The following is a 27,166-nucleotide window of genomic DNA, read 5'->3' on the forward strand; positions in this document are numbered from 1 at the left end:
GGGTAGCTTGAAATAGAGTTTTTTGCCATCCCTTCATTCACAACCACTCATGGGTTGCCTCTTTGCCCAACCTTTCATACCGCCAACAACGTGCCACTTCAATGGGAGAAAATGATTCCTGTGAGAAGGAGATTTGCTTTTTTACAGCTTTCCAGCACCTGAGTGCTCTTTGAAAATAACAATGCAGGTAATTCTGGTTTGATTTTGCATATGGTGAACTATTTTTTTGCATACAATGGGCCCTGACAAAGAAAACTTTGTTAAGTCCTGTGAGACTGATGGGCTGTAGCTGTGCAAAGAGTAGCCTGGGGAATTAATGTGCCTTGCTAAAGACAGAGCAAAATAAAGCCAGAAGACCCACAAGTTCAGGCACTAGCCACGATTTACTTGTGCTTAGGCTGTTAACCCTGTGTTGCCTCCTGCAGCCCTCCTGATAGGACAGGTAAGAGTTTGAGAGAGAAAAAAACCCCCCACACACCAAAAACCCCCCTCAGTTCTGATAACTTGGGCTCTGCTGTTATTCTCTTTCTTATTTAAAAAGGATGCAGGCAACAACACTGTGATTCTAAAGTTTCACCTTTTCATGACAGTCTGGAAATATGTTTCCCACAGAGACAGTGGTATCCAAGCATCTTTGTTTTGGTTTTAGCCAGGTCTGTCCTATTAAGGAAATGACACTTGTAGCATCTGTTCATCAGTTAGTTGCCAGCCTTACAGCTGGCAAATCACACCAGCAGCATGGGCATTTCTCCTGGAATGGCAGCTTGTGCAGAGGTATGATCCAAGCCAGCACGTCCCTTGTTTCTTCTCTCTCTTGCACCACGTATCCTCCTCATCCTCTTCGCCCTCCTCCAGGCTCTCCCGGTCACTCTGCAGCACACAGGACCAGGGACTAGGCTCCTGGAGGAGCTGGGGAGAAGGAGAAACCTTCCAAGCTTTTCCAGCCCTGGCAATGCTTGGGTGCTCCATGCTGGCTGACGGCTTGGAGCTGGTGTGAAAGCTGGCAGGGTGAGTCTGTGGCATCCCTACGTGTGCTCAACAGCCAGAGCTCTTCAGCCAGGGAATATTTCCAGTGTGGAGCGGGTGGTAACTGTTAATATCCTCATGACAACCAGGAGGAGTGAGATTGTCATCGGTTATATTAGTTGTTAATTTGGTAAATATTAACAATTTCTAGGATTATGGCACAGGATGTGAGCTGTCAGCTTGCTTTATTTTCCTCCTACTCCTTCTTCAAATGACACATCTTTTATCCTCCCGGATCTGTGCCATGTGTTTGTTGCCTCGCCCGGGGCTGGCTGATGTTCTGGGATGAAGCCCTGATAACCTCCCAAAAGTTAGATTTTCTTCCCCTCCTGGGTACTTTGTTTCCTCTGATGTAAGGAGAAGTAATTTGCCTGAAAAGCACAATGATTTATAAGTGTCTGTGTTTGGTTTCCATCCCGTGCTGCCACCGAAGGTGCCGCCTTTGGCACAGCTGGTCTCCCACCTCTTCTTCCAGCTCACCTGAGTGCCACATGCAGACACCCCACTCCCACCCCCCCTACAGCAGGAGCTGAATTACAGCTCTCCAGGAGCCATTTCCCTATTGTGAGAAAGCTCTTGGAATTGACATTTTTACAATATATCTCAAGAGCAACATTTCAGCCGTATTTTTAGATCACGGAGCGTGGTACTCGCATGAGCGCCAGCCGCTGTAGTCACCTCTGCAGCTTGAGAGGTGTATTCAGAGGCAGCTGTAGCAACGAGGTGTGACTGGGGGCAAAGCATCTGTGCAGGTGGCTTCTTCAGGACATTCCTCAGCTTGGCAAGAGCCCCTCTGCCCCACTCCTGCTCCAGTCAGAGCCTTTCCTCCCTTCCACCCCAGCCAAGTGCCCACTTAATTCTCACCTGCCAATCCCATACCTGCTAGGGCCACCCCAAGCTCAGTCAGCAGTGCTCCCCAGGATCAAAGAACTGGAGCAAAAATCCCTCCTAGGAGCCAGCCATGGGGCTGGGCACAGCAGCAACAGAGCCACAGGACTCATCTGAGGCTTGGCCTTGCCAGCTGGGACACTGCTGGTGGAAGAGCAGTGCCATGAAGGCTGTGATGGGTGCTGGGACATGGCTCAGGCTCTCAGTGGGACAGTGGATTTTGGCTCAGTACTGGGTGTTGTTTTCCCTCTGACCATGTGGTTTAGGATGTAATGTCACAGCAGTGACATGGAGAACTGGTGATCTTGTCAACTGCCCCCTCAGAGGGTTTAGTTTTAGAAACCACAGTGTTGGTGGCCTGGTTTGAGCACCCTCAGCCACCTCTTATTTGTTCTCGTATCGATCCAGATATGTTGGAGCATATGTCAGTGCTGGTTCAGAGGAATGAGAGGCATGAGTATTTATTGGGATATGATTTTAGCAGTTACCATTCAGACCATACCAAATGACTTTCCTCTCTGAATTTCTGGTCGACGTAAGCTACTCACAATCTCTACTCCACCTGTGATATGCAGAGATGCATTAAATGCCTCCGTGGGTCAGGAATCCAATACTCATCCATTCTGAGGAATTTAAATCAAAACGTGGATTGAAATTCAGATACTTTGCAGATAATGTGTAGGCTTGGAGCTTAGTTGTCAGCAGCTCTCAGCTGCCTGTGCAAACAGGAATGCTGACCGGCATCATCCAGAAATGCAGTTTTCCGCCTTTGCCAGTAGTGGGTGCAACAATACAATTAGAGCAGGCATGAAGGAAAGAACCGAAATTAAGGTCTGGAATCCTTTTCATTCCTCCTGTTGCTGGTAGGAAAGCACATTGAGACAGTTCACAGCGAGTACGACTGTCACCCCCAGCCTTTGCAGGCTGCTGGTATTTCTTTCCCCCTCACTTTGGTTCTTCGTCAACTCCTCCAATTAAGAAACCAAATAATGCAGAGGCAGCCATGAGGCACCAAGTGCCGTAACAAGGGCTAAAAATAACCCCCCCAAAGCCTCAGGAAAAGAAGCTCCTGGGCTCTGCACCAAGCAGAGGCTCGTTGGAGCAAGTGGGAAGAGGCTCCCAGCCCTGGCTTGCCCCATGGGGCAGCAACCGGACCCCCAGCAGCAGGCCTGGCCATCCCCAGGCACTGCTGCTGGGGTATAGGGAGAGCTGTGGGGGCAAATGCTGGAGCAGGGAGGTGTGTGGGAGTCCCCAGGACACGCAGGGCTCTGCACTGGGGGCCTGGAGGTGACTCCGTCATCCCCAAGGCATGCGCTGGCCTGGACATGTATCTGTGAACTAGGCCTGAGGTTCAGGGCTGTGTGTGAACCTCAGCTTCACAAACAGAGAAACATGGAAGAAAACTTAACAGCCTTTCCTTTTGTGGGCAAGAAAACAGAAATGCCTACCCTGCCCTAGAAAGCAAGATTGAAAAATAATCTCTCAAAAGCCCTTGAAATGAAAGGGGGGGGGCAAAGATCCCGATGGGTTTGTGAAGAAAATGGAGTTTCTTTTGAGTAAATAAGAAACCAGGGAAGGCCAGGCCACCTGGCATGACTTCACAGCCAGACACACACCCCTGCAAGGTACAGGCAGTCATCAGAAAATCAAACAGGGCATCCAGTTCTGCAGCGAAGTTTTCTGTTCTTGTAAACCGAATGAAATTAATCATTACATTTATCTACAGGCTGTTCTATAAAATCAATAGGCTCCAGTGCTGCATAGCAGTCAAAATATGACAAGGCACTTAAACTTTGCCAGCTCGATCCAATTAATGATATCTTCGTTAGAAAACAGTCATTTTTATAGAGTCAGTTGACTCTTCAAGGACTATAATATAAGCTTGATATAAGCTCATTGATTTTTGCTTTATGATTTCCAGGTGAAAGCAAACAGAGATCACTCGCTTTATAAAACTGTGAAAATATGTGTGTATTTAACACACCAATATTATTTATAAGCAGCAACTAGTATTTAAGTGCCTCTCGTATGGCTTGATAAAAGTGGTTCATGAATTCAGCCCTCTCAAATGTTCAGAGGATGTTCTTGCACGCTCCTGCTATCGTCATTTGTCTTTCCCCTCTGACATGTGCAGTTTTTTATGCAGGAAGACTGTGTAGACGAGGCTCATCAGCAAGGAGGAGGGCAGCCTGAATACCTATGAGGTGTTGATGGAAAGCAAGCACCTCTGAAAACCCCAACCTGGCTCTCACAGCTCTGAACACAGCAGCCTGGGAGCTTGCAAGGCAGAAAGGTGACCAAGGGAGTCTAAATAGAGCAAGGGTGGGATAACACTGCAGGTGTAGTGAGTTGGAGGTAGAGAAGAGCCTGTTGGGTGGTAAGGGCTTTTAGGGGTGGAAGGTAGAGGAAGAAAGGTTTGGTTTGGAGTAAGGACTGGAGGGAGGAGAAGGTCACTGAGATTTGGGTGCTCGTGAGGTTCTCAAGCCCTCTTGGGAAATGAAAGGTACAAAAACCAGCAGGAAGGTGCTGCTCCTGGGTCTGCAGGACTGGCCAGTGGATCTCTCCGCCTAGTCAAACCGTTTGCTCCAGGTCAGGCTGTGACTCCACCTTTCTTTGTGCTTTTCCCCCTTGACCCCGCATGTCTGAACAGGTATCCTCTCAGGGGACAGTGGCCGGGTGGGCTGTGTTTGCTGTGTATGCTGCAGACCAAACCTTGCTGAACCAGAGGGCTTCCTCCTGTCCTCTGTCCCTGGACAAACATCAAACAGCAGGCTCCAGCATCTGAGAGTAGAAGAGCAAATCTAGCAGCAGGACCATCTAGGTAAATCAAGTCAGTGCCACACACTTCTCAGTAACAGTCCTTACCAGGCATCTCCTTACCAGGCATCTGCTACGTAAGTGCAAAAACAAATTGCCCAATAATGGCAAGCGCTTGGGGTTTGGTGGTTTATTGTCATTAATAAGGGGCTCTTGTTAGAAATGGGAATCTAGGAGGGAAGAGTGAGCTAAGCTGCTTCTGTCCCATCCATGCCCAGATCTTCCCAAAACCAAAGGAGGGTGTCTGGAGGACGAGGACCTGGGGTTTCATAGCAAACAAGACAAAAACTGACGAAAGGAGTGAGTTTTGTCTCCTTTCCAAAGCTGAGAGGCTGTTTTCAGTTGTGATAGGCAGATACAGAAACAGAAGCATTGCCTTTCCCCAGTAATGATTTGCAGTTACACGGTGTGTTGCTCCTGGTTGCTGAGGTGCTTTGCCTAGCCAAGGGAACACAAGCACTGTGGGGTCCCTGGCACATCCCAGAAGCTGCCACCCATCACTGACAGATGGGCAGAGGATGCAGGTGTCCCAGCACCAGGCATGAGGCCGTATTTCTACACAGGCAGGAGCGTGGCAAAGGCTGGTGAGCGGCCACTGTCAGGTGATGGGCACCTGGGCTTGGTTCAGCGGGCAGGAGATGGTGGCAGGAGCCATTTGTGGTGTATTGCAAGATATAAAAAGCTCCACGCCGCCGTGAGCTCGAGTCTTCGGGGAGGTGAGTTGTAAATGATCACAGAGGAAAGTGAGTCTCGGTCCTCCAGCTGCTCCTTGCCCCTTTCCCACAGCTTTCAGATGCAAGGAGAGATATAACAGGGTGAATAATTGGACAAGTCTCGAGACAGTTCTTTGGCAGTCTTTAAGTCAGCCAGGTTAATAGGAGTTCCTCAGACCTGCAACAGGGGGAGGGGAGGAAAAGCCATGACAAGAGGAGGCAATTAGCAGGCTGCACCGAGGGAGCCCAGTCCAAGCCAGGGGAGCTGCTACAGAGCTGCCACCTTCTCACAAACATGGAGGCTTGTCTGGGACAGATCATTCCTTTGTGGCTAGGACTTGAGAGTGAGCACATGGAACGGAGGCTTCAGTGCTGCCCACCGCTCTCCGGGGGCTGAGGGTCAGCACAGGGGCTGCTTCCCTATGCTCTACTGGGCCCTCTGGCATGGGTCAGCCTGCAAAAGCACAGAGCTCTCATCAGGCTCAGGTGATAGCAGTGAGATGACAGGGAATCACACAGAACCACAGGATCTTAAGGGTTGGGAGGGACCTCAAGAGATGATCTAATCCACATCCCCACCCGTGCAGAGCCTGCCCACTGACCCAGCTAAGCCCTGCTCCAAAAAACAGCCACCCCTGGGCAGCAGCAGCGAGGTGAGGGGGCAGGCAGCATGTGGGAAGGTGCTGTACCCTCAGGGGGAGGCTGCTGGAGCAGAGCTGGTGGCGAGGAATCCCTCACGAGAGTGAGTGACAGTAATTGGGAGTAATTGCAGCAATGCAGACACGAAGAAGGCTTTTTAGTAATTCACCGCTCCCTGTAACATGATATGAATAATCTCCCTCTAAAGTGATGGTTGTGACTGCAGCTTCATCATCCCCTTTTTTTTTTATTGAGTTTTGCCTTAAACTACTTGTAAACTGAGATAATCAGTTTCTGTGGGATTATTAAGAGGATGGCACATCTATTACACTTCTCAAATCAGCCATTTTCCCACCTTGTTTTTACTTAATGTCTTTTTCCTTTTATTCACCCTTTAAAACAAGAAGAAAATTGCTGCACTTTGCCACCCCAGCCTGCTCTGCTGGTTGCAGGAGCTGTAGCAGACATTTGCTACCAGGAAGGCAAATAAAAGTTGCCCCAAACGCTTTCACAGGGATCACAAGTCCTGTCAGAGTGGTCTTACAGTACCTCAGCTTGCTTGAGGGTGATGTGACACTGAGAGAGATGGAGGCAGCTGTCAGCAGCTGGTGCAGGAGCTTGCTCTGGTAAGAAGCTTTACTCAGAGTTTAAGCTGAGGAGTGACTGATGACACCATGTGAGACTGTTGCCCAGGTATTAGCCTTCAGACCTGCTTTGGGTGCAAAACTGTTGATGAAGCCTCAAGTGTTTGCTCTGCCTCATACCTTAGAGGTTTTTTATCTGACAGGGCTTCTTACCTTCCTCCTCCTTGCCTCCCAGGTTGTCTGGTGGCTGTTCCAGGTTGATGGGAGATGTATTTATGATCTGCAGCATTAATGCTCAAAAAAATTGGAGTAGGAAATGCTCATGTTGCATTTGAAAGGAGCCTGGTTCAGTCAGTGTTTTCTGTTCCTGCGTTACCAGCCAGCAGAGGAGGCTCAGACTCTGTCCTCACCACGCTGCTAAGCACCCTGGAGCAAGGGCTGGCCTTCAGCCTGCCTTCTGGGACTCAAGTGGTACCACTCTAAAAAGAAAGGGTGATGAAAAAGAGAGGAAAACTGAGGGCAAAGGGTCAAACTTCTCAAGGGAACACATGAAGGCAGATGCACATGGGTGGCAGATGTAAGACATTATGCAAAGGAATAAGCCATCAGGGCCAGGACAGGGAGCATGGTGCCCTGCGTGGGAGTAGCCATGCAGCAAGGGCTGGGGCTGAGGGCTCCTCTAAATACATCTCCTCCTTTCCCAGGGGTTGTGGCAAAAAAAAAGGCAGTATCTCCACATTTCTGAAAGCCAGAGCTCTGGGGTGAATGTCTGCAAAAGGCTAATGGAATCAGAGCGAGAGTCTTCTGCCCTTGCTCTGCAGAGCGTGTCCCTCACCATTTCAACTCAAATAGGTTCATTGAAAAGCTGGGGGAGTTGTTGTGAACTTTCCCTTTGAACAAAGTGTGCTGAACTGTTTCTGAGTGCTGAGAAGTGATATTTAATCTGATATTCAGTGTATGCAGCTTGTATTCTTATTTCTATCAGTCACCATTCCCCCTTCGAGGCAGCCCGTGAGGAGGTGAGCCATAGGAAATGTTGGATGTAAACACAGATGTGACCCACCACTACCCTTCAGGGCTAGTGTGCAGGCACACACAGTGAACAAGGTGGGCTTTGGAGGCTGGTTGCTGTTCACAAAGAGTAATTCTGCAGAGTGGATCTGGCACCGAGGAGCAGAGGTCAGGGCAGCACGATGAGAGACAAGGCAGGTTGGGATCTGGATTTGTCTAATCCTCTGCAGCCTCACCATTCTATAAAATTTGGGGGAGAAAAAAATGGACTAATTCATTGTGGATTATGATTTATTGCACATGGAGGATCTTTGTGCTCTCATGGCTGTTGATCATTGGTGTGGCAGCGCTCAGGTGCAGAAGAAGTTCCTAATAATCCCTTTCCTTCTGCAGCCAAGCCCTGGCAGCGAGCAGAGAGATTTCTGCAGGGCAGGTCTTTGTGCTTCTTCTTTCCCTTCTTCCCCTTTGGAGCCAGCCACAAGACTTGGCTGGCTGTGAATCTTTGAAGGGGGTTCAACAAGGAGCAGTGCTCTGTTGCAGGATGTCTCCTCCTAAACAGAAAGGCTGCGTTCACCCTGAGCTTGCAGGGGAAATCTGTCCTTCTGTGGAGTCCAGGCACGTGGGTCTAAACAGAAATTTAGGCACCACCTCTAGAAATAATCTATCCTATTCACAGCATCAGGCCAAAAAAAAACCCCAAACCCAAAGGAAAAGGAATTTTCTGCCCAGCATGCTCAAAGAACTTCTTATCCATCATGCTGGAAATAGCTCCCGGGTAGCAAAGCTCACTCATCATCCAGCCCGTATTTAATCCTTTTAATTACCCACCACAGAATGACTTGTCTGCCATCACCCAAACCTGCTCAGCTCAGCTCAACCACTGTAGATGTATGAGCACACTCTTGGGCGCTTTCCAGAAATCCCACCAGTGCCGAGCTGGGTTTCTGCATTTGTGGGACCTTCAAGCACAGGCTGGTGGCTCTGATGGATATGCACCAGAGCTGGAGGCTTGGTCACTCCCAGTCAGTCCTAAAATGCAGCCATCCCACTGCCCACCTGCTTTTGGCATCTTCACAATAATTCAAATCAAGCTGCTAATTTCTGGGAGAGCAATGACAAAGCCTGTTTCACTTGCAAGCTACCAAAAGCAACCACTGTGATTACTGAGGCAAGAGACTGAATCAGCTCCGTTTCCTTGCAGCGTTTTTGGTATTCTGTTGGTGTTTCTAAGATTTCTCATCCCGTGACACACTGAGACATTCATCTCCAGTTACAGTGAAAACCCACAGGTTTGCAGAGAAGTCAAAAATCCATCCTCATCTGCTGCTTCTGCTGGAGTCAAATGTTTCAACCCAGCACCTCCAGAACGTCTCATCCCTTTTGCAATGTTTCCTCAAGCGTGTCCCTCGTTCTTTGCTCCTCTCACAGTGCTTCTCAGCTAAGGGCTGTGTTTGAAGAGGGCTTCACTGTGCACTTGCAGCAACACAAGCATCAAGAGCCTCTGAGGTGCTCTCTGAAGAGGCTGTAGGAAAAAAAAAGTGGCAGCACAAGTAACTGATAAACCTCACAGAAACACATCAGCAAAACCACAGAGAGTGTGGGAATATCGAGTTAAACGTGGAAGAACAGGGTAGAGCCGGTGGGGAAGTACAGACACTAATACATTTTCAAAGAGGGAAAAAACCAGAGCCCCAAGAAGATAAGACATTGTAATTCTGTGCAAAAAGCTGAAGTGGAATATACCTTCTAGCTGTTGATTGTTTTTTCATGAGCTACTGAACAGAATAATTCTTATGGAAAAACACAGAAAAGGAAAGTGAAGAAAACATATTAGGAAATCAGAATACATTCGTCAGTCTAAATCACCGAGCTCTGAAAAATCACTGCGTACAAAAAGCACGAGCATCGCAACGCACACACGGAGCAGAGCCTTGGGGTGCCAGGGCAGGGCGAGGGAAGGGGGGAGGTGTGCCGGGGCGCGGAGCTCTGGCTCCCGGCGCCAGCCTCTGAGCTCTCCGAGCTCCGCAGCGCGGGGCTGCCGGCTGGCAGCTGCCTCCTCCCCGGGCGACAGCGTCCCCCGGCCCTGCTCAGCTCCTGCCTGTGTGCTCAGCGTGGGCTCGGGGAGGGAAGAACCACAGCACACCACGCTTGAGAGCAGCGAGCCACTCACGCAGGGAAGAGTTTGCTCGCTTCCATAATCCCTGTAGCTGGAGAAGACCTGAATTAGCACCATGATTTTTTAAGCTGTCTGCCCAAGCACCTGTAACAATCAGCTTTTAGTGCATCTAAATCACACCTGCAAACCAGCCAACAATATCTAGCTCAGGTGTCCTTTGGGGGCATTAGTTGCATGGAGACATGTTTCTATTTCTAGGGTTCTGTCACAGCCTCAGAGCTGCCCAAGCTGCTGTTAGGCAGCACAAATCCTGCCCGTTTGCCTGGGGTTGGCCCTGGCAGGAAGATGAAAAGAAACTCCATTCAGCTGCAGCCACACAGAGCTCTTCTGGAGACAAAGCTTCAGTTTCAGCCCAGCACCAGTTGTGGAGATGAAACTGCAGTTCCAGTCCTCAGCCAGGACAAGAACCGCTCCTAGACACTGGCCTCTTGCCCACCCGGCTCTGACAGGTTTGTGACTGTATCCCTCAGTGACTCTGATCTGGACTGACAGACACACTTTTTTAGCTGTAAAAGAGAATGTATTTCATTCATACCAAAAAAAAATGTGTAGCAGCATATGTGGGAGGCACATTGTGCATTCCCCAGAACTGGAATAAACATGCTGGCTCTCTGAAATCCCCCAGGTAATGAAATGTCATTTCAGACAAGGCTGAACAATGGATGCCCCGAATTAACTGCATCAATTAGAGACCAATTTCATGTCACTGGCACAGCCCTTTGCATGGACACTGCCAGCAGCCAGAGTACTCTGGTCTGATTTAGTTGTAGTTGGGCAGAAGATGAAACAAATGTGGACAGTGAGATGGCTGGTGCAGATGAGGTGCTGGTGTGCCTGGCATCACTGGCTGAGCTCGCTGGGATGTGAGGACTCCTTTCCAGGTCAAGCAGCCCTGATTCCTGACTGCAGGTTGTTGTAAGAAGCAATAGAGAACACAGTGTGTTTTACTAGCTGTGGTGCCCTTTAGTCCACGCTCTTCCCTTTATCCCTTTCCACGTGGCAAAGCAACAACGGTGCCTGGCACTGTGGTGGGTGAAAACCCCCCTTCAGTGGGCAAAGGAGCTGCCTGTTCCCTTTCCCCTACAGCAGCTAGGAAATTGTGTATCTGCTGCTGCAGGGAAAGAAGTATTCCTCAAATATGCCTTTCCTTTTGGGAAAAGGCTCTTGCTGAGGGGTTTTTTTTAAGGCTTTGGATCTGCTCCCCTTCAGAGTGTGACTCTGCAAGATTCTTTGGCCAGACACAGACGCTGGATGTTGTCAGCCTGCAAGGAAGCATGTCCCTTGTAGACCGAGCTCAGTGCTGCTTTAGTGGCCTGAAGCTACTTGATCTATCAGCAGCTAAAGATGTTTTCTCTGTGGGTCCCACTTACAGCCACAGACTCTGCTTTCCTGGCACAAGTGGGCAGCCTCATCCTTCTCAATGCTGTGAGCCGTGAAAGCCTCAGAACAGCGTTCTCTTTAAAGGGGAGCAGTCAAGGAGAGCTATGCTAATTATCTTGGGTAGAGGATCCTTTAGGTCTTTGCCAGTTTTTATCAAAGCATAAAAAGCAATTATTAAAATTAATGCAATTTACCATGTGTTCTACTTCTAGCAAAGCTATTTTTGGCAAGGGTTGCCATCTGTCCCATTCAGCAAGATCAGCCACAGACTTTTGCTCTCTATTCCACTTCCCACAGCTCTCATGTGGAGCTGGGCAAACACATGCCTTTTTGCAGAAACAACTACCTCAACAGCAGCATGTAACTCACCTGAAAATTGTCATTGCCTGGAGGTGAGTGTTCTCTTTTTCTTCTTTCCCAGTTGCTCTCTGTTGGTGCTGGGAAGCCCCCATGAAGCAGGGAGGTGAGCAAGTGCTGCACTCTCTGCACTGACAGGGTGTCCAGTGGCAGAGGCCATGGGGGCAACTGGCAGACCTGTCTGCAGGGCCACCAAAATCAGCTTCTGCCTGTATTTTTTCACTGTTCTACAGCCTGTCTGAGCTGAAGTAAGTGAAAATTAGTTCCTTTACTATTTTATACAACTGAAGATAAACCAACACATGGAGAATAAATGTGCAGGGATTAAAGACTTCACTCCAGGACAATGTCTGTGGGCCCACAGGCATTCAAAGGGCCTGCACGAGGAGACAAAGAGCTGTAGAAAGGGGAACACAGCAGGCTGGATAGTCCAGAGTGGAGGTAAGTGAATCCTCTGGGGAACTGGAATGCTGCGGATGGTTTCACCTTTGCTGTCCCCTCGCAGCCCTCTGGCAGCAGCATCCTCTGCACTGAGATCTCACCTCTGTACAAATGGGAGGGAGCAAAGGAAAGAGCAAGGGCAGCTCAGTCTGTCCTTTGTGCCACTTGCCTGAAGTGGTAAGGATGAGAGAAGCTGGGCAGATGAAGGAGACTATTCTAATGTAACATACTGAAGTCACAGAGATGAGGCAGTTTATTTTCACTGGAAAAGAGAACAAAAGATAACAATCCTGTATTTTCACCTGTGATGCCATCAGTGAGCTGGCTCCTCACTGGCTTCAGGCTACTTACTTTGTTAGCACTTGAAAATGGAGAAAGGTGTAGCTGATTGAGTGAGGAGGTGTGATAATGACATCATTAAGAACAGAAGAGTATTGTATGTTAAATGCCAAACACCTAGCCAATGTGGGGGAAAAAAAATGAATCTGGGATATAAACCCCTAAGCAGATGATTAAATACATAAAGAGGGAACTCTGACAAGTCTTTAGACCCAGGCTGTCTGATGGCTGGATCCCACAGCAGCCAAGCTTGGCAGCATGACAGCATATTGCTTTCCAATTGCAAGTTAGTCTGCAATTAAAGCCACTAGTGTCCCTACCTGGTGGGAGACAAATGTTGAAGGAGAGCTTACCAGACAAGATGTCTGGAGGAAGAGTTTGGTCAAAGCTGCCTTGAAGTTGGTGCTGTTCACCTTCAACTGTTGTGCTGCTCCATGCATTCCTCCTGCAGACACTCTCTGTTCTGCCTTGTGCCTGGTCCTCAAAAAAAAAAAGCCTCAATATGTTTATCTCAACATATCATCACTGCAACATTACAGCTAGAAATGCTGCTTCCCACAAATGATGTTCCCTGATCTGCACAGCGTCCTGGTTAGACACTTACTCTGCTCAGAGGCACTGCCCTCTCCTCAGCTTGCCTTTCCTGGTTCCTCCCAGCATGGCAGGGAGAAGTGGCATTTATCAGGGTACTCCCTGCAAATTCTAACCGTTTCACTCTCTCTCCCAGGCACTAAACTCAACAAAAGATCCTTGTCTCTTCCAGATAGTTAAAGATTGACTTAAAGTTAATGAAACGGAAGATTCCAGGCTAAATTCTGTTCTCACAAAGACCAGTGAGACTCTAATTTGAGTTCAATGAGCTTCACCATGGAATAACACAGGAGGGAGGGCTCCTTTCAGGCCAGTGCAGTCACTCATATGGTAAGTGCAAACAGCATTCAGCACTCGCTCAATTAGCTGGCTGGAGTAACTCAGTGTGCACACCAGCGACTGAGAAGGTTTTCATGGGCTATTGTGTATATTATCTTGCTCTTCTGGGTCACATGGAATCACAGAATCACAGAATGGTAGGGGTTAGAAGGGACCTTTAGAGATCATCTAGTCCAATCAATTTGAACAGTCAAATACAAAACAACAGGTTACTAAACTGTGACATTCGCATTCCTGTTTCACATCTGCGTGCATGTGTGTGTCTCTGCTTATTATAGACATATGTATAATGTCTTACTACCAGAAAGAACACCCTGTTGAGATTTGCTCTTCCTAGAGAGCAGAAAATCTCAGTCCCCAGATAGCAGAGACACTCTCCAGCCAGTCCTGTTCCTCTTCTCACCTGATGCCGTGGGATTGGTGCAGTAAATGTGCACACTGGTTTGATTGCTGTATAGAAAGAATACCAACAGCCTGGCTGAAAACCTACGTACTGCATGAGAAGGTGTGCACATCTCAGTGGCTGGGGGAGACTTTGGTTTTTCTCTCTGATCTATGTCTCTTTTTTTGCTGTCATTGCTAAATGCAAGTGAAATTCCCAAACACCAAACCCACAAGTTACATTCAGTACCGTGTAGCTTATCAACGACGGTGTTGGCAATAGGTTCTGCTGGAAAACATGCACAACAGCTCCTCTGCACGGCTTCTATCTCTACAATGCCATGAGGAAAAGGCCTGGTCCCTTCCTCATTGTGCAGTCACAGCATAATCAGTCCCTTGGGAGAGGAGAGCATTCATTGTATCTCCCTGTGCTTTGCAACTCTGAAAGTCATGCAAATAGCAGAACCAATTCTAATGCCTTAGTTAACCTGGCTTACAACTTCCTTCAGTGGAGCTATTCCTAATTTGTGACGGGCCAGGCCCACAGATCAATAATGCAACATGCTTTTTTCTTAACAGCACAAGGACAAATGTCACAAAAACTCTGAGCCCAGTTGCCTGCCATAAGAATCAAAGGCTCAGCATCTTTCAAGCTCCCCACAAAGTCCACTGCATGTCATTTCGTTGTATAGAAGATTGTTTGGGACCAAAGAGTCTCCTGCTTTAACTAATGAAACAGATAGGAAGAAAAATGAGTGATCAGAAGTAATTGCAATTTGCAAAGTAAATTGCACCATTAACTAGTCCAGAAATCAATAATCAGGCACAAGAAAAAAGAAAATCAGCTGTGGGGATGACAGAACACGAAATAAATCTCTCGGGCATCTTGCCACTCAAGGGGTTTTAATTTTGAGTTCTCCACTCCCAGCTATCCATCCACATTGCCCATCCATCAACCTCGTGATGGAGATAAAGGACTCTGGTATGCAACTCCAGAAGACTGCTGGGTTGGTAGAACAGTGGGAAGGGAGCCTTTCAGGTTTGGAGGAGGTAGGTTAAAGCTTGCCTGTGCTCCTGGTTTTTTTCCCCTAATATCTTTTTCCAGTAGCCTCATAACCATTTCAAAGGTAACCAGAATCATTCTCATGGGCAAATCACCTGGAAATCTCCTCCTGATTGACTCCAACAATTGACATGATTTTTAATAGGAGTGGAACTTGATTTATGCTTTTGCTTATTGATACAGTTTTAAGCAGGGATGAAGTGGTTGTTTAATCTTGCTCCCACGTTACAGGCATTTATCTTCCATCCACTTATATTTACTATTTACCCCTTTATAAGAATGCAGACATTGTAGCCTTCACTATTAGCAATACTCTTTGGTTTAATGGCACTTAGGGTTATCTTTATATTTGGGGATTTTATTAATGAGCACTGTGAGTTCTTGTCTGTGACAGGTTATTTGCTATGGGTTTCGATCAGAAGGGGGTTAAGCAGGGTGTCAAGAGGAAAGCCTACATGAAAAACATTGCAGTTGCAGAAGCCAAGACTTCTACATCAAAAGAGGGTGATAAGTTAAATTGCCCATCCTAGAGGAAGGGAGAGGTGGTGTGTGTAGAGAAAACAAAGGGTGTTTTCAGCAGTGTGAGCTGCACCCTGCCCAAGCAGGCATGGGCTCTGGGGTACTGGATATCCAGGCTCTTGTGAAAAACATTGGTGGAAGTGCTGTGTAAAACAGTGTAGTGTTTGAAACCCAGTTTAAATGCAGCACACTTACTGGTATATCGAGGCTGTTTATGGAGATGTGTTTACTGGCTGGAGCAGGCATTGCTCAGTGGGCCCTCCATAGTGCTGTGGTGCTCGGTGACCTCTCTAGAAACTGCCCACAGCTCCCACTGCAAAGGAAAGCACTGGTTTGTGTCACTTGGAAGAGGTGAGAGATCAGCAAAAGGGGCTCAGTGGGTGCAGCTTTACCCAGAGGCTGTGAAGCTGACCCCAGGTAACAAGGACAGCTCCTGCAGTTGTAGCCCATCACTGGTGTCAGAGCACTCAATCAGTCAGACACCAGTGGGACTGAAGTACCAGTATGACTGTCAAAAAACACCCCTCAGGTTGACTGTGCACTTTCTGTGCACCACTACAGCTCTGGACCTGCCACCTTAGAACACAGTGAGGGAAGGGAGAAAACACAGAGAGAAGCAGACTTGCAGGCACATGGGAACAGAGAGGAGAAAGCTACAAGAGTGACCTTTGGTGCTTGCAACTAGTGGTTTAATCTTTGGAATAAACAAGGGCCCTTGTGATTGTGAGCACCTTTTATGGCTCATTACTGCTATTTATGTTGGCAATTCTCAAGTGTCATACGTGATGATTTTACACCCTTACACTTGGTCAGTTGGCTGTATAATCTTTATCTCCCTGTGTGTTTAAGACTCACTTTTATGTACAGTTGTGGTTTTATATCTCCAGTAATCCACCAGTCAAAACATGATACACATTACCTGCGTCAGGAGCTTTCCATTTGCATCCCAGCCTTCCCCAGTAACAAGTCACGTTTGACAGGTCTTTCCAGATTAAAAACTCAAAAGGAAGAGACATGTGGACTTGATTTCCAAATTCTCCTTGTTGAGCACTGTCACTTTAGTGACAGCCCTCCCCGAATTCCCCCTTCATTCAGATCAAAAGCCATTGTAACCATTTCAAGGCTGGATTCACTGCCTTTGGATCATTTTCCTATTTGCCTTCGTGTTCAGGGGCCGATCTTCAAAGGGCATCACTAATTGTGATAAAAATCTATAACACACACACAAACACAAAGATAGCTCAAATGCCTGAATTCCAGAGAAGATGTGCAGAGGGACATTTCCACTCCAAAGGACAGATTAAAAGTTTCTCTTGTACACTGGAGCTGCTTTTCCTTCCACAAGCACAAAAACCTTAACTTTATGAAAGAATCCAGTGGGCAACTTGCATCACTATAAACACAGTCTTCAGCCATACTGAACAAGTTTCTGGTAGAGTTGGTGGCATGAGCTTCTACCCAAGCTGGTGCAGGTTGTGGTCCTGTCTAGGATCTACGACACAATATGATCTACTACACAACATGCCAGACCTGCAATTTTAGCCAGTGGGGTGCACAAAACTGGAACAGATTACCAGGAATGGTTTAGGATAGCAGCAAAGGTGTCACCACGGTACCTTTGAGCTATCTATAAGGATAGGATGTTTTTTCTGCCCTTTGTTTTACAGCATTGAACTCACTCACCTGTTAAGAGTGAGCTCCTGTTGTCCCTTGACCGCACCACAGCGACCCAGGTTCAAACACTGACCTTCACATGCACAGTTAAACCACTGTTTAACCACAGTGTGGCAAAGCTTCCATTTTTCAAGCTGATTGAATTCAAAACTCTTCTCTAATAGAATGATTTTTAACAACACAGTTTCAAATATAAGCAAGAGCAAAACAGATGCAGCTAGGAATGAGCAGAAGCAGTATGGAACTTGGCACGGCGTTCCAGCACTCTTTTGTTCAGCAGATGCCTTTTTCCACGCTGCTCCCTGTAGCCAGGAAAGGGTTGCCCTTTCTCACAGAGCATTGCTTCCTAGGCTAACCCTTTGATTTTAGCACTACAGAGTGTACAGAGCTGTTTTGTGCCTGGTGGCTGCAGAATGTGTTCCCCTGTGTGCCAGTGGATACATTCTGAGTTGGTTTTCTCCAGCTCTTGCCTATCTCTGTGCTGAGGCAAAGACACTCAGGCAAAAAGGGACGTGCAGGCTATGCCATCCGTCTTTAAGGCTCTGTATTAGTGGGTGAGGCAAGAGCTGAGGGCAGGCTGTGTTTCAAATGGCAGGAGCTGCAGGAGATCCAGCTCCAACACCAACCACGGGGCTGAATGTGTAAAGGCCCAAAGAGAACAAGGAGGGAAGCAGGCAGGCTGCAAGAAAACTCAGAAAATGCAGAGATTTAACATGTTGAGACTGGCAACAGCTCATGTGGGTACAATGGCTGTATTAAGAACAGACTGGCAATCTCAACTGTTAGCCTTTAGCACGGAGAGGGGAGCATAACACCACCAATTCTGCCCATGCCTGAATTACATCAATTCAATGCTTTGACCTACAGCATCAGGAAATCAAAGGTCCCACAATAAAAAGAGGCTTCTTCATTAACTTTGCTCCAGACTGCTGAGACCTCCAGTGCACAACATCTCAGTCCTTTGGTTTCCCATTCTTAGTTTCCTCAGAAAATGCAGTTTTTCCTTGGGAACTATGAATAATCTGGTAACTAAAGCCGTGGGGTGGCATTTGAGGTCCCAGGTTATGTTCCCAGCTAGCATACAAGATGCACTGACAAGCCAGCATCAGGTACTTGTCCCGTTCTCTCTATTCTGCTCACTCAGACTGGGATTTTCGTGGCTGTCTTCGGGTGAAAGTCAGCAAGAGGGAACGACTGTTGGCAAGACATGAGGATAAAACGAGTAAGAAGGTAAAAATGGTTGGTGTGGTAGGATCTCACTTTAAAAATCAGGCTTAGCACAGCTGGAGTGTGGAGCTCAGAGTGTGCTTGATGCTGTGGAGTCACCTTGCGTCACTGTGGCCTGCCAGACCACGACGGGTTTGTGTCTGTGCGAAGGAGAGACTCGCTGTTTTCCCAGCGTGTGAGATGGCTGCTGCAGCGGAGGTTTAAACACATCCTGAGGTCACCAAAACCACCTGAGTCAGGGATGACTAAACACACAGCTCTGAGGGTCCAGCTGCAGGCTGACATGCACCCATCACTCTTGTCACAACTTTTCTTCCTGCCCAGATGAGACAGCAGTGCTGAAACCCTTTCCCACGGGGTGAAGAGAGCCATGAGATACAGACACAATCCTCCAAGAGTGTTCAGCTGCCTTCCTGGGTCTTGAGGAGAAGCCCTTAGCTGAGGAAACTAGCGAGCTTGTGCCCCTGACAGATAAGAGAATGTTTTTAAGGCAGAACATTAGAGGGAAGAAAAAAGAATGAAAGGGGGGGGGGGGGGGATAAAAAAGAAAAGGAGGGAGAGATATTTACAGGTGCAGGAAATGGGAGCTTCGTTGGGAGCTTTCTGGGATGATAAGGAGCTGGGCTGGCCCATCTCTGCGAGCTCCTCTGCCTTGGAGTCTCTCAGGAAAGAGCAAAAGGAGCCGCTGACATTTCTGCTTAAAAGGAAGAATCAATGAATCTTTGTTTCCCAGCACCCGCTTGTTTGACCTTATTGTGTTGCAGAATAGAGAAGAGAGAAAAGGGAAGGGGTGAGGGGAGAGGGGATTCGTGCTAATAAAATCAAAGACAAGATCACAGCCCTCTGATCGTGGCTGGAGATGCTATTATTTGGTTGTTGTCCTCTTTGCCTCTGGGCTCATTTCCCATTCTTGCCTTGCTGTAATAAGTCACACTCTTTCCAGCCATCATCCCTGTATTGACAGGCAAATGTCACCCACGTTTGATTGACGTCCATTGCTCCTGAATACAGAAGTATGATTTAGGAATCAATTCTGTTTGTTTATTTAAACAGCTCTTTGTGTACCTTCTATAGCTGTAAGCAGGACAAGTTCCTTAATATTTCCTCGGGAGAAATGTCACTAATATTGCACATTCACCTTCCCACTCAGTCACAGAGGTGCCCAACAGTCCTTGGGGGAAGAGAAACCTTTCTCACACACACACAAAGAGAAAAATCCCAAGACTGAACAAACCCTTTGCTTGCTTCCCCTGAGATAAGCCAGAGAGACCTTTTTCTCAGGTATCTGTTGATCTGCATATGCCCCACTCTTTTCTTTAGCTTCTACAGCAAAGGGAACCCTTTCCCTCGGTGGCACTAGCCAAGCAGTGGCTGGCTTTAACAGCGGGAAGTACTGCACCCGGCGATGAGTATGTCAGTTTTAATTCACAGAAAGAATTGTTTCCTTCTGTGTCTTTCTGGTTGTAATCGGGGAGGTGGGGAGGGAAGAGGGAGATGGGAGATTGTGAGAGATGCTAATGTCTGTTACTGAACGAGGTGGGAGGTATATTTTCAAATAACTTCCACTTGGACAGTCGGTAACTGTGAAGCATCCCCACATTTAAAGCGGTATTTCCCAGAAAACACTAACATGGCAGGGTGGCCTCAGGGAAGCATTAAGCAGGAGGTGGTTTGACCTTTCCATTCTCGATCGGTGACCTGAAGGGTACCCAGAGGCTGCTAAGCGAATCTCTTCCTTTCTGTCTGCTCCAGAAAGAGCTGTCATCGCAAGATGCAGCTAGTGAGTGAGGCTCACGATTTCGCTGTTCATCCGTTTGCGGGAGGGGTGGGGGAGAGAGAAAGAAGGGGGGGAAAAAAAAATACATTTCCCACTCTGCCAGAGTAATGCCAAACTCCCTGTGAGTGGGAAGAGCAGAGCAGATGCTGGAATGAGATGCCAAAGCAGCTCCCCTTTCCCCTGCGCTTTTGGGTGCCTATAAATTGCTCCAGCGCGCTCGTCAGCCTCCTCCTCTCCTGGCAGGTGGCACCCGGGCAGGATCCCGCTCTCCCTCCGGCTCCGGCTCCGTTGCGGCGCGGCGGCACCGGCTCTGCGCGGCGGGCAGCGGGGCGGCTGCGGGGCGGCCGGGAGGCGCGGCCCCGCTGAACTGGCGTGTCTGCAAAAAAAAAAAAGAAAGAGAGAGCGAGAGAGGAGGCGAGCGGGGCGATCGCGAGAGGAAAGGCAAGTTCCAGGGAAAGTTGACTCGGACTGGCACAGCCTGCGAAAAAAAAAAGTTGATCGCCAGCGGGAGCATAAAAGTGCAGGCGGCCGGGGCGCGGCGGCAGCTCTCCTTCTTCTCCTCTCCTTCCTTCTGCCGCTCCCTCGCCCTCTCCATCCCTCCCGCCCGCCCGGCGGCTGCAGCGGCCGCAGCGGAGCGGCGCGACCCGCGGAGCCCCCGCAGCCGCCGCCGCCCGCGGGAGGGCGGCGAAGCCCCAGGGGAGCCGAGCTCGAGCGGGCTCGGCGGATTTTCGGCTCTGAGAAGGTCCCCGGACAACCATCAAGATTTTGTCCAAAAGCAGACAAGAGGATCGCCCTGCGCTGAGCCGGCTGGTGGGCAGCAGGCGGCGGCTGATAGCGGCCGGCGCGCTGGGGGTGGTGATGGTGCTGCTGCTCGTCATCCTCATCCCGGTGCTGGTCAGCTCGGCCGGCACCTCGGCGCACTACGAGATGCTGGGCACCTGCCGCATGGTCTGCGACCCCTACGGCGGCACCAAGGCGCCCAGCACGGCGGCCACGCCCGACCGCGGCCTCATGCAGTCCCTGCCTACCTTCATCCAGGGGCCCAAGGGGGAGGCCGGCCGGCCGGGCAAAGCGGGGCCCCGCGGCCCCCCGGGGGAGCCGGGGCCGCCCGGCCCGGTGGGGCCGCCGGGTGAGAAGGGAGAGCCGGGGCGGCAAGGGCTGCCGGGCCCCCCCGGGGCGCCGGGGTTGAACGCGGCGGGGGCCATCAGCGCCGCCACCTACAGCACCATCCCCAAGATCGCCTTCTACGCCGGCCTCAAGCGGCAGCACGAGGGCTACGAGGTGCTCAAGTTCGACGACGTGGTCACCAACCTGGGTAACCACTACGACCCCACCACCGGCAAGTTCACCTGCTCCATCCCCGGCATCTACTTCTTCACCTACCATGTGCTCATGCGGGGCGGCGACGGCACTAGCATGTGGGCCGACCTCTGCAAGAACAACCAGGTGGGCTCCGGGTCGGGCGCCGGGGACGCGAGGGCAGCGGGCGGGGGAGAGCCGGGGACGTGAGCGCAGCGAGCGCTCGGGGGGAGCCGGGGTCCCGGAGGGGAGCTGGTGCCTTGAAGGGGGTCGGACGGCGCCGAGGAGGAAAGCCGGGCTCCCCGAGGGAGCGGGTGCAGCGAGGTCAGCGGGCGCCCGGGCGGAGCCGCCGGGGCAGCCGAGGGGAGCCGGGCAGCCGAGGGGAGCCGCGCAACCGCTCCGCAGCCGGCCGGGACCGCGCGGCCCCCGCTGCGCTCCGCCTCGGCTGCCCGAGGAGCCGTGAGGGGCCGGGGGGTTCCGCGCAGAGCCGAGGCGGCCCCGAGTTCGGGCTCAACGCGCCCGTTTCCCCGGGAGTCCCGCCGCTAGCGCCCGCTCCCAGACCGCTGTCCGGGCCGGTCCACGGGCACAGCGGCCCCTGGCCGGCGCCCTGGACCCCCGTCCGGCCCCGGCTGCCGTCCCGGCCGGTGTCAGCGAGCCCGCGGACGCGGAGCGCTGTCCGCAGCTCGGCCGGGACGCGGCGGCATCAGCAGCACTGTCCCCGCCGGGGTGAGCGGGAGCCGGGCCGGAGCCGAGCATTCTGTCAGCGATGGGAACCCCCCCGGGAGGAAGGGGAGCCGGGGGCGGCGGGTGAGCTCAGGAGAGGGTGGTCCTGAGCGAGGAAAGGGGGAGATGCGGGGGCGCAAAGCAGCCCCGGGACCGGGCTCCCACGCAGCGAGGTGCCGACTTTGACACGCTCGGCTCCCGACGGGGAGTGAGGGTTCCCCCTGCCAGGCAAAGCCGGTAACCGTGTGAGCTCAGCGGGCCGGCCCCGCACGGGGGCCATACCGGGCGGCCGGCAAACGCCCGCTCGGCAGGGTGGAAACGTTCCCAATAGTTAAAGATCTTGCCACGCTTACAGTCAGCAAGACGGAGGAGTCATCCATTTTCATTAGGACGAGCGCTGCCACCGCACCCGCAGGGGCTGTGCCTCTAATAACTGCCCCCGGGGAGCCGTCCTTCTCGAGTTTGTGCTGCCGGCCGTATTTAGCTGCCACAGACCGGCTGCCTCTAATTACGACGGCACTTAGCGGTAACCCAAGGCAGCCGCCTGCTTCCAGTGCCCGGGGGGAGTAGGCTGTGCTCGGGCTTTCCCGGGGCTTCGGACCTTCCGCGGGGCTCCCACCGGTCCCCGGCCACCCGTGTGGCCACTCAACAGGTCCTTCATTCCCCACCCGGGCCGTGCCAGCACGCCGGGGGCTGCCGGCTCTCCCCGGCTCGGCGGCGCCCGGAGCCCTGCGCTGCCGCTGTTCGCCCTCGGGCGGGGTGGGCCGGGGAGTCTGAGCCGCTCTACGCGGTGTCCGTAGGACTGAAAAGCGGGGTCCGTGTCCCCGCCGAGCTCGGAGGGTGACGGAGGGGCTCGTTCGTTGGCGTGTCCCCTGCCCGGCCGTTCCACCGCCCGCAGGGCCCGGCGCAGGCGGCGGCACCGGCGGCCGCTAAATTAATCTGATGTGCCACTTAACCTTTTGTTTATGGCTCCTCAGAAGTACCGTGAGTACAGAATAATGAGGACATCAGCGGCAATTAATTAAATTGGAAAATGTCTGCCATAAATACTACCTCAGCAGATAAACTAGGGCTAATAAAGTACATCGCAATACATTCACTCGGATTTCTCACACAAAGGCAAGACTGTCCACCGCCAGAATATCGTTTTCCTTGCAATTAAAACCTTAATCTATTTTACCCTCCATTTATAACGCTTAAAAGTGTTTCTATTCCCAAACCCTGAAAAAAACATGCATCTGTACCAGAGCTTTTTAAAAGGCAGCCAATTATAAATATTACATTGGGCTTGAAGTCTAACTGTTCCCAAATAGAACTGGTTCCAGCACCAGCTCTCTTGACATGAGACAAATTAAACTGGCAGTGATTCATAGGAAAAAAAAGGGCAGGAGTTGTGTGTATATATTTATATATATAGATGTGTATTTAGGTAAATATCTGCACACAAATTATTTCAAAGTGCCACAGAGTTTTAATGCAGCAGTGTCTCTGATTATGATTTACACTTGAAACACTAAACACTGCCGGTAACTTTGTCTATTATTTGTAAGAAAGCTCAGGAATTTTGGAAGCAAGTCCTTAAATGGAGCCTGGCCAAGAGAATGTTATAAATTCAGTGTTTTCTAACAATGAAAAAACCCCCAAATCGTGGGGAAGTGACTTACAGGAACAAAACAGCCCATTCCTACGCTATGCACAGGAGGAACCTCACGGTCTCCACCGTTACCACATTGGTTATAAAGCTTGAACAGGGAAGTGCTGAGATCACACAGCTTGGCCAGTACATGTGTGCAGCCTGGGAGCCCAACTTCACACAAGAGGAGGTGAGAAGCCATGCAATTTAGGAAATGCATAGTCGGTTAATGGTTTAATGTTGAGGTACATTTACCCTCTTGCAGCACTACACTGAGGGTTTCTCTGAGACAGTGTTCTCCCAGGCTCTGAAAAAGAAATTCTGGCTTACCTAACGAGGTCAAACCTTCAAGAATAACAGGCTGGGGTAGGCTTTCAATACCCTGAATCTTTTTGCACTATCTAGGATCTTAAAAATGAAACATCCATTGCTGTTGTAGTCAGCATCCATCTGCTGATCCCACAGGACAGTCACTAATACACTTTGAATTCTTCTTTATTATCCACAGGAAAACACAAATCCACGAAGTGACCTTTCATTGTGATGTAAATGTGAATTTACAAAGCAATTGAAACCATTTTGGTTGCCAGCCTGCAGGATACTCGTTCTCTAGGAAAGTTTTTCTACCTCCTCTCTAGCCTTTTCACTCCTTCCATTTGCTCCTTCCCTGTAGCACTACCAGCTACAGTCTCAGCCAGTTCTTTTCTTTACAGGGTATTCCCAGAGTTAATGGCTCAGGGTTAATGGTCCAGCATTAATGGAGAGCAAATGCCATCTGCACAGTAATTAAACACTAGCAAAATAGATTCCCCCCAAAAAAAACACCAATCAAGAAGTCCTGAGACAGCTGTGGTTTATCATCAGTTTAAACTTGCAGAGGGTCACACCACTAGAAGCCTTTTAAGCCTTTCTCACTCTCCTTACAGGATGCATAAAGAACTTCTACCCACCGTTGAGTTTGAAACTGCTTAATGCCCTAAGATCCTGCCTGGTAAAGATCCCCTGCCTTCTTAACATTTCAATATTAATGGGAGACCAGATTACATGAAACTTTCATTTGGAAATCTATCATTCAATCTTTGAAAGGAATCCATGGCAATTTGTGACTTATAGCCTATTTTTTTCTATTCAGAACAGATAAAATCCCACATCCACTACACCAAGTCATGCATTATTACTTAGCTCAGCTTTGCTGTACCACTAAATCACTTCCAGCTCTGTAACAAAAGACAAGTAACAAGCAGATGATATGTTCCACTGCAATAAATCCCAAGCAGCCAAGTTTAAATGTTTTACCAAACAGGATCAAATGATACATAAACGATTTGGAGGCTCACAATGGCACAGGCTATTCACTGCTAGAAACCAACGTGCACCTCCAGGCTGCAGACTGCTTCCAGTTTGGTCACGGCAAACTTAATCAGCAGTGGAACAGCAAAGGAGAAAGGGGAAAACCAAATGGTTAAGTGAAAGGTGCAGATGAGAAATCCTCAATTACTGGCAAATTCCAAAATCCCTTCAAGCAAATAGCAAAAAGACACGTTTGAATACTGAAGTGTAGCAACAGCAAGTTCTTCCAAGCCCTGACAGGGATCCTTTCCTGCCTGTGTGTGTATGTGGGGGGTGGGGGGTGTACTTCTTGTCTTCTTTTTTTCTGCATGATGTTATTAGCAGTATGACAATAAATCACCTCTGGAAAAAGCCTGGCCTGGTATCAGCAGGGCCTCACTGTGGATCCTCATCAATGGCAATCACTTGGAGCGCTGAAGTAAAAGTTCCATGTATTTAAAGAGGCTCCAGACATCTCCAGGAGGCCAAGCAGTTGTGTATTAATAAGGTGACCCAGAAAGGAGCACGTTACTGCTTTAGCTCCTGATGTTGTGTTGTAGAGAATCTAGGCAGTAACTGCAGGGAAAACCCCACAAGAGATGGCTGCCAGACATTGAAAGCGGCAACTCACGCATGCTGAACAGAACATTGAGGATATGCTTTAATTTCACCCCATGGGAGAAGTTCCCTGAGTTTTCTTACCCCCTTCTGATGTGTTTTGTGCAGGTTCGAGCCAGTGCGATTGCTCAGGACGCCGACCAGAACTACGACTACGCCAGTAACAGCGTGGTCCTTCACCTGGAGCCAGGAGATGAAGTTTACATTAAATTAGACGGAGGAAAAGCACACGGAGGGAACAACAACAAATACAGCACATTTTCTGGATTTATTATTTATGCTGACTGATAAGAAGCGAACAGACCCACCAAACCAAGCCCAAAAGTGAAGCTTGCTCTTCTAAGCAATGGATTTGCGTGGCAGAAGTCAACGAAACGAGCACCCCAGCAGAGAGCGACCACCGACCACCTCAGCAGCGGGGGGCAAAACCAGTCGAAAGCTACCTGATTCACATCTGTACCACACAGAGAAACCCTGATGTTCACCAATTGCAAAGCGACTCAAACAGGTGTGCGATCCACTACCGCCAAAGCAAATACTTCCTCGTCGTTAGTGTCCATGTGAATGACGTCCTGCATAGATCTGGTTTTTATAGGAAGAAACCCACCTAAGGACGCTGAGTTCCTTCTTCAGTGTATATGATCCTTTGATGTGTTAATGATCTTGCTGCTTTTATCCATACTTCAGCTTTGGTTCTTGTGACTTACTTGCTAACAATGATGCTTGGAGTCCACTCATAGTGTGGTGAGGAATGATTTTACAATAAAAGGAAGAGGTAATCAAAATGTACTTTCTCTCTCCAAAGGAATTGTTTGCATTGTACTTTTCTTATCCTGCCACTTTAAACTAGAAACTAATCAGCTGCAAGCCTTAACTCAATGTTCCTGCTTTGTAGTAGGTTTCCATTAGACTTCTAACATCAAATCAAGCCAGTGGAGCTGTATAAATTTTGTCTTCCCCTTAGCTGTGTTGTAAAAGTCAAACAAGCAACGCTTACCCCTCCATCCCAAAGAGACACAACAGCTGACAAACTATTCTATTGGACCAAATCCTTGATTCCACCAAAGCCAATGGTAAAACTCCTGTCGAGACGAGTGGAAAATGGATTTGGCTTTCAATTTGTAAACGTGTAAATATATACTCAGGCCATTGTTACAGGCCCATTCTCGATGGTTAGTTGTGTAAATACGTAGCAAGCCTGGCATCCACATCCTCAGACTAAGGTAGAGTGTTTTCTTTGCAGCAATTAGTCCTCATCAGTCTTTTAGCACTTAGTCTGTACTTGGGTACTACTTCTAACAACATAGCTACGCCTTCACGCACTGCAGGTGTTCAGCTAGGACTTCATAGGAATGTAATGGGTCACAACCATATTTGTCTTGGGTGTCTTGTCTCCCTGACAGGAGCAGGATTATTCCCATAGAGGAGGGGTGGGAGGTGGGGCACGGGAGAAGATGCTTGTCACACAGACCTTTCCCCTGTAGTAAGTGGTGTCTATGAAACAGACACAGATAAGCATATTACCAAAAATGATTAAACATATGCAAAGAAAGCAGCAGATATTTACATGCAAAAAAAAGGAGAGAAGTGTGTATTAAAACCTATTTTTCTCATTCATATAT

General features: G+C 49.4%; 1 protein-coding gene across 1 annotated transcript; it reads left to right on the plus strand.

The window, feature by feature from the left end:
- Window positions 1-20,800: 20,800 nt before the first annotated feature.
- On the plus strand, window positions 20,801-25,832 carry C1QL3 (complement C1q like 3). Its single transcript, XM_061997027.1, has 2 exons — window positions 20,801-21,388; window positions 25,653-25,832. Exons 1-2 carry the CDS (start codon window positions 20,801-20,803, stop codon window positions 25,830-25,832), a joined length of 768 nt encoding a protein of 255 aa, XP_061853011.1.
- Window positions 25,833-27,166: the final 1,334 nt, after the last annotated feature.

This window comes from Colius striatus, chromosome 5 (assembly GCF_028858725.1).
Source record: "Colius striatus isolate bColStr4 chromosome 5, bColStr4.1.hap1, whole genome shotgun sequence".
NCBI classification, from domain to species: domain Eukaryota; kingdom Metazoa; phylum Chordata; class Aves; order Coliiformes; family Coliidae; genus Colius; species Colius striatus.

Excerpts from the sequence above, each read along its gene's own strand:
- C1QL3 (XM_061997027.1), top strand. The coding sequence starts at position 20,801 with ATGGTGCTGCTGCTCGTCATCCTCATCCCGGTGCTGGTCAGCTCGGCC. Across the intron at positions 21,389-25,652 it reads ACCTCTGCAAGAACAACCAG|GTTCGAGCCAGTGCGATTGC; the intron begins GTGGGCTCCGGG and ends TGTTTTGTGCAG.